This window comes from Octopus bimaculoides, chromosome 3 (genome assembly GCF_001194135.2).
Source record: "Octopus bimaculoides isolate UCB-OBI-ISO-001 chromosome 3, ASM119413v2, whole genome shotgun sequence".
Taxonomy (NCBI): Eukaryota; Metazoa; Mollusca; class Cephalopoda; order Octopoda; family Octopodidae; genus Octopus; species Octopus bimaculoides.
The window spans coordinates 84,520,113-84,528,316 of NC_068983.1; the positions used below are offsets into that span (position 1 = coordinate 84,520,113).

Below are 8,204 nucleotides of genomic sequence, written 5' to 3' on the forward strand. Positions count from 1 at the left end.
GGCACATAAAAGACACCATTTCGAGCGTGGCCGTTTTCGTGCGGGTGACACGTAAAAGCACCCACTACACTCTCTGAGTGGTTGGCGTTAGGAAGGGCATCCAGCTGTAGAAACTCTGCCAAATCAGACTGGAGCCTGGTGTTGCCATCCGGTTTCACCAGTCCTCAGTCAAATCGTCCAACCCATGCTAGCATGGAAAGCGGACGTTAAACGATGATGATGATGATGATGATGTGTGTCTGTGTATAAGTATCTATGTATATATGTGTGTGTATATCATCATCATATAAAAGTGTATATGTATGTTTATATGTGTATGCATACACATGTATGTGAATGTGTGTGTGTGTATGTGTATATGTATGTGATAAATGAGTGAAAACAGGAAAAAAGCGCAAGGCGAATAAATTTTCACTAAAGTGTTAGTTTTTTCCTCTTGGAAAGGGGAAGAAAAAAAAGCATCAGAAAAGAGAAAGTAAGAATGTTGGTAGGAAGGAGGGAAGAAGAAGGAATAAAAAAAAGAAAGACAGGTAAAAATGTATAGGGGACAGGTGGGATTGAGTTTATATGGGGAGGAAGAGTCTGGGTGTTGTGTGCATGCATAAAAGTATCTGTGTAAGGAGATAAGGATGGGTGGAGGTGTATGAACACTGTGGGGTGCAGCTGGTTCACTGGAGGTGAGTGGTGTTGAGTGGAATGTGAATGTAGTAAAGGTGAGAGGAAAGCATAGCAGAAAAAGGTGTGTGTAGGGAGACCCAACAGGGAAGAAAATGGTGCAGGAGATGAGAAAAAATAGGTATAAGTGCAGAGAAAAAGCTATATTGTCTAAAAAAATTAGTGGGGAATTAAGATGGTTAGGTATAAAATCTGAAAAATAAAATTCTTGAATGTGAAAGAGGATGTGAAAAGGTAGAGAGAATAGGAACAGTATGGTTAAAAAATATATGGTGCACATGCAAAGATTATTGCAAAGGGGAGAGATGACTGTAAAAAGGATAAAAAAAGCCAGGTGTGTGTTTGTGTTTACATATATGTATGTGTGTGTGTGTGTGTGTGCATGCACATCTGCATGTATGTGTACATATATATGTATGTGTATATATATATATATATGTATATATATATATGTATATATATATATGTATGTATCTATATGTATCTGTGTGTACATATATATATATATAGATATAGATGTGTGTATATATGTACACACATACATATATCTATACATATATGTATAGATATGTATATATATCTACACTCATATATATATATATATATATATATATATATATATATATGAGGTTTCAACTGGAATGCAGTTGCTTTTTCAACAGGGATGCATTACATGCGACCGTACACCTATTTAGCTCCATATTGATTAATTTTCCCGAAATTTGTGAATTTGTGTTAGTTTTGATGTTTACTGATGGTTTTTTTTCAATAGCAGTGCTTAACACTTAGGAAGTTCCAGTTGGTTTTATATTTTCATCTGTCCAATATAGGAGAACAGAATTTTGATAATATAATATAAAAACAATGGAGAGTGTGAACACAGAAAAAAATCAATTTATTTACATAATAGTCAGTCGCATGTCGCCTACGCATGTTTCAATTCCTACCTTCACTTATATTTTACAATTAAATTCATAATACAATTTAATTATAAATTGTGAGTAAAGGTAGGAATTGAAACGTGTGTAGGTGACATGAAATTGACTATTATGTAAATAAATTGATTTTTTTCTGTGTTCACACTCTCCATTTTCCTTATATTATGGATATGTGTACACTCACACACACACACACGTCTATCGGTCTCTTTTGCTGAACCACTAGGTTATGGAGACATAAACACACCAACATCAGCTGTTAAGCAATGGTGGGGGAACAAACACAGACACACAAACATATACATATATATATATATATATATATATATATATATATATATATATATATATATGACGGGCTTCTTTCAGTTTCTGCCTACCAAATCCACTCACAAAGCTTTGGTTGGCCTGAGGCTAAAGTATAACACTTGCCTAACTTTTCTCTCAACACAGTTGTGCTTTGTTGGTCATGCACACTGGTGTTGCAAATCTGACAGTGCATACTACCTTCATTTCTCTTCAGCTTTCGCATGTCCTCTGCAGTCAGAGCCCATGTCTCACTACCATGTAATATAGCCATTCTCACACAAGCATTATACAATCTACCTTTCACTCTGTGAGAGAGTCATTTTGCTGCCAACAGAGGTAGTAGTTCTCTGAACTTCCTCCACCCTATTCTTATTCTAGAAACAATATTTTCAGAGCATCCACCACTGTTACTAATTTGGTCACCTAAACAGCAGAAACTATTTACTACCTCAAGAGAGCCTCCTGGGCATTTGAGAGAGTTTAAGTCCCTTGTGCTCTTAGTAGTTACTGTTCCTGCGCATCTGCTGCACATGAAAGCAACCTTATCTGATAACCTTCCCACGATTCTACTGCATCTCTTATACTTCCATAGCTTACATTTGGTGCAGCAAATGGAATTACATCCCACTCCTTTCCTACATATTGAACAGGGCCATTTGCCGGCCGGAGTGAGAGTCTTATCTCCTTTCTCACTAACAATGACTTTAGTCTTAGCTAAGCTAACTTTAAGGCCTTTTGATTCCAGGTTTTGCTTCCAAACCTGGAACTTCTCCAATTCTACTTCAGATTCTGCAATAAGAGCAAGATCATTAGCATATAGTAGTTCCCATGGGCACCCACTTTTGAATTCATCTGTTATGGCCTTGAGAACTATGATGAATAAGAGCGGACTAAGAACTGATCTCTGGTAACTTGTACATTAAATTCATCACTGTATTCAAAGCTAATTCTCACCTTATAGACAGCATTGCTGTACATGGTTTGAACTTATCTAACAAGCCACTCCTTTACTCCTAGCTTCCTTAGAGACCACCAAATAAGAGAGTGGGGAACCCTGTCAAAAGCCTTCTCCAGATTGATGAAGGCTAAGTACAATGGCTTACTTTTGGACAAAGACTTTTCTTGCAATTGTCTCACTATGATAGCATCTGTGGTACTTCTCCCAGGAACAAAACAAATTGCATCTCATCTAGTTTAATTTAATCTCTAATTAGTTGAGATATAACTCTCTTGGTAATTTTCATGACCTGATCCAGCAGTTTGATACCTCTGTATTTGTTTCTATCTAAGGCATCACCTTTACTCTTATAACAGCTGACTATAATACTGCTACACCAGTCTTTGGGGATGACACTTTCTTGAATAACCCGATAAACCATGTGAGTGGCTAGGCTGTATCCCACACCACCTGATATTTTCAGTGTTACCTGATGGTCCAGGGGCTTTCCCAGTCTTCATTTTCTCAATTGCCTTTTCTATTATACTGCTATCTGTTCTGATGGCTGGTCCCTCAATTGGTTCAGTATTTGAAAAACTCTGCTTCTCCCAATCATTCTCCACATTTAACAACTTTTCATAATGGTATCTCCATGATCTTTCTTCTCTGAGTCACTAAGTGCAAGCATACCATTATCCATAAGCACACATTTCTCACCGGCCACATCTCTATTCTCTCTGATACACTGCTTTGCAATCTTGAATTCCTCATATTTCTGATCCTCATGCTGCAAAAAATTGGCAAACTTCTTACCTTTTGCTATGTAAATCTGTTGCCTAGCCTTCCTTCTGGCTCCCTGAAGTTTTGCTTCCAGTTTTCCCAGTCCTTTCAGGCCTGTCTCTTCACTTTTATAGCACTGTCTACCTCCTTGTTCCACCACCGAGTCACCCTTGGCCTGGCTGGGACTTTGCACCAACCACAGATTTGGTCAGTGGCACCCAGTAAATTCTCCCACTGGAACTTCCAGTTGTCCTCTAAGCTATATGTCCCTTCCTCATTCTCCTCTCTATCATCAGAGGCTTCCAGTAGAATGTCTCTAAATTTTTGTTGGTTTGCTGGGTCTTTAAGCTTCCATAATCTCCTTTTCCAACATGTTTTATGTCTGAGTCTCTCTAGTCCTAATTCTGAAGTCACTAACTGGTATCTGTCTGTCTGTCTGTCTGTCTGTCCACACGCGCGCGCACGCACACACACACACACACACACACACACACACACACACACACACACACACACACACACACACACACAAAATATGCATCATCATCATTGTCATCATTTAACATCCTTTGTCCATGCTGGCATGGGTTGGATGGTTTGACCACGGCTGGCAAGCTGGAAGGCTGCACCAGACTCCAGTCTGATTTGGCATGGTTTCTATGGCCAGATGCCCTTCCTAATGCTAACCACTCTGAGACTGTAATGGGTGCTTTTACATGCCACTGGCATGGGTGCTATTTGCATGACACCGGTATCTGCCATGACTGCGATTTTGCACATATATATGAATATATATGTGTGTGTGTGTGTGTGTGTGTGTGTGTGTGTGAAGGGTAAAAGATATCTTGGAAATGTGGTCTCTGCAGTGTTGGTTGTAGCTCTGACAACTTATTTAAGAACATCATGATTTTGAATAAGAATTGATAGAGGATAGAGTTAATGCTTAAGTCTTGCTACTGACAGTTGTTGCGGTGCAGGTAGCACAGTAATACACCCTCAGTCTATGCTGTAGGTGATTAGAATAGCATGAAGCTGTAAATAACTGTGCAAAAGAAAAAGAAAAATTATAATGGTTAGAATGTTGATATTGTAAGCTACAATGCAAGCAATTATTGGATTGGCCAGTAACTCCGAATAAGAACTGGAATACACTGGGAAATACAAGTAACACCCATAGGACCAGTAACATGATAAAATGTATTCAGTGTATGCTGTTGTACCTTGTGCTATACCAATGTTGCTAGAATGAGTTGTTGGTTGGTTTGTGGAAGGCTGTGTATAATAATTGAACAACAACATGCAAACATTTAAACATGATTTATTATTCTTGCACAAGTCATATGGAGTTGGCCATGTGTTACAAATATGCATTTACAGTCAGCAAGATGAAAGAAATATATTGCAATATGCACAGTAGCTGGATATCAAACATTGCAAGGAATATAAATTCATGCACTGCTTCATATCTGCCATTATAACTCATCATCATCGTTTACTGTCTGCTTTCTATGCTAGCATGGGTTGGATGGTTCGACTGGGGTCTGGAAAGCCAGGAGGCTGCACCAGACTCCAGTCTGATATGGCAGTGTTTCTACAGCTGGATGCCCTTCCTAATGCCAACCACTCCGTGAGTGTAGTGGGTGCTTTTTATGTGCCACCGGCACAGGGGCCAGAGGAGGCTGGCAATGGCCATGATCAGTTGGTGCTTTTTACATGCCACCTGCATGGAAGCCAGTCAAGGCAGTGCTGGCATCGGCTACATTCGGATGGTGCTTTTTACGTGGAGACAGTTGTTCTGGCCTGATGTCTACAACATTCAGCAGACTGGTACTCAAAATCAACTCCATTTATAATATTTGTGAAGAAATGTTCTGGGACCTTCCAGAATAATCTTTCGTGTGATGTCTGGTTCCTGACTGGACAATAACTTCACTGCACACATGATCAAACTGCTGCTATGTCATGACTTGAAATCTGCAATGTGGCAACATGAGTTTGAATCTTGCTACACTGTGATGTGATTGGTGATAGGAAGGTCACTCAGCTGCAAAAACCATGCAAAAAAAAAAGAATGTGCCATACAGAGATTGGTGATTTCCTCTATTGTTTCTGTGTCAAATGATAGAAGATTAAATACTGTGAGACTCATTAATGGGTTGATTTATAATTCATGAGCTTCTTCATGCCTTGAATTTTATAATTTGTGTTTTAAGTACAGGATTTGTAATTGCATGCTACTTTTGGAAAATGCTGTAGTCTGTATCTTATTTCATTACCTATATTGTTTGATATTTATAGTTATTGTCTCCTATAAAATTATTTTTTAATTATGATATAACAAATATTAAAGTATAAGGAACCATTTGAAAGGTTTATTCTAAACCATGAAGCAGGTTTAGAGGAGGATTTGAAATGTTTTTCCATTTTGTTATATTTGATATTGAAATATTCTACTAATTTCATATATCTGTGCATATTTAACCTTTTTTTTATCTATCTAATTGACAGTTTCTTCAGTAAACCAACGTACCACATAGAATGGACAAGACCAAACGAGTATACTGAAATACGTGTCAGTTCAAAGATGTTATTAGATCATTTACCCAACTCATTAGATGATGCTCTTGAAAGACTTAATGTGCCTTATGAAGAGTTTGCTGCTCAAGTATGATATCAACCTTTAATTTTCTCATCAAGCTCATTACATTAAATATTTCTCATCTCCCACCAACAAATATTCAAATGTTTCAGTCAGTGATTGTATTCAGACATTCATTATTTTGCTGCCTACTTATGGTTGATGAATTAACTCTAATTTATAATTGCTGCTGTTTTATACCTGATTATTCTTTTGGTTCTTTACTCAATTGGTTTTGGAGACTTTCTAAATATTTTTCAGTACAACAGAGTGTATTTTTCTGTTATAATTTCATTAAATTATATTGGATATTGTGGTATGGGTGGCAGTAAACTCTCAGTGTATGAAGTGTGTGACCTGATTTTCAAACTTCTTTTACTTAAAATTTTAATGCTTTTGAAAGAGGCATAAATGTCACTACTCTGTTTCTTTTTCCTCTAAAGTCTGAAGCTTTATGCTTAAGAGGTTGTTATTTGGAAAAAAAAAAGAAAGAGAAACAAAATTGTATATTGTAAATGTTCCAAATTAATGAAGCATGACATAAAAGGTACAGCAATATTTGACAGAACAGTTTTTGTTGTCAAGAAGTTTACCTGATAAAAATCGACAAATTTGCTTTTTATAGTTAGACATGAATATTTTTTCATTTTTATTTTTCTGAATTCCTTTATTGTAACTGTATTTTCATTTTCTCTGAACTTCCAATGATAATCCCACTTTTTTTTTTCTTTGTAATATAATCATTGAAACACTGTGATAAAACCGGAATGTCATTCCCTGCCAACAACATACATTTTGGAGCTATGGGGGTGCATGGGTGGGAATTCTTTGATTCAAAGAAACTTATATATGTCTTCTGTCAATATATTTTACCTAGTATAAAATTTAAAGCATTAGCTAGAATAAATTGTTATTGGAGTTATCAAAATACTTTAAGACAGTGTAAAAGTATCAGGATATTCTGATGTAAACAAATTATATTTAGAACATGTATTATTTTAAGTAAGATTGAAACTATAAAAAAGTATAAAATGTCTTAGTATTGGTCTTTAGTAATAAAAAAAATTATGCAAGACTAGTAATTAATTTAAGATCTTTATCTGCACAAATGTATTTGCACATATTAAGAAATATCTTTAAAATGTCTCTTTAATCATTTTCTGTACAGGTCAATAATTATTCATTGAAAGTGTTTAGGTTCACTAATTTTTGTTTTCTTTTTTTATTCTCCAAAACAAGAGACAATTTTCAAAATTAGATTGAAACCAAAATGCAAAACTAGTATTGATGGCCATTAAAAAAAAAAAATCAAGTAGTGAAATATTTTTGCATTATTCAATTAGTGGCAACTGCAACAAACTGTTTGCCATTAACTGTAGCAATATTTTGTTCACATGTATATTTATATTTAATTTATTTTTCTATATTTTTGAACACTCTTGTTAAATGCTTTTAATTTAAGTTAGCTTTAAATGTATTTAATTCCCAAAATAAATTGTTACTATTGTTTGATTTTATTTTTACCTTCTAATTTATTCCAAATTGAAAACACCCACCTACTTATTTTGGTAGTTAATGCAAATTACTTATTTGTATACTATATTATTTGCTGTATGTGATCACATAGATATAGAAGAGAATATTGTTCAAATTTTCATTTTATTTATGTGTCATGCTAGTTTAGAAGTTTCATTGGAGAAAAAAAAATTAATTTATGAACTTAACAATTTGCTGGAGCCTGATTGATTTCTGAAGAATACATGAACTTTACACAATATTTCAGTTAATAGTATTTAGCTATTAAGTTACCAGAGGTAAAAATCAAGAGTATTTTGTTATTCTTCTCTGTAGTGCAATCAGTACTGATAATATTTATTCTGTTAACTTATTAACTTTGCATTATATATATATATATATATATATATAT

General features: G+C 35.4%; 1 protein-coding gene across 1 annotated transcript in view; it reads left to right on the forward strand.

Annotated features, from left to right (window-relative positions):
- LOC106873000 (diacylglycerol lipase-beta) overlaps positions 1–7,794 on the forward strand; it is a 52,706-nt gene extending 44,912 nt beyond the window's left edge. Inside the window, exon 12 of the mRNA XM_014920201.2 lies at positions 6,148–7,794. Coding sequence (XP_014775687.1) covers positions 6,148–6,310 — 163 coding nt within the window. The 3' untranslated portion in view covers positions 6,311–7,794. The remainder of the gene's footprint in view (positions 1–6,147) is intronic.
- The last annotated feature ends 410 nt before the right edge of the window (positions 7,795–8,204 follow it).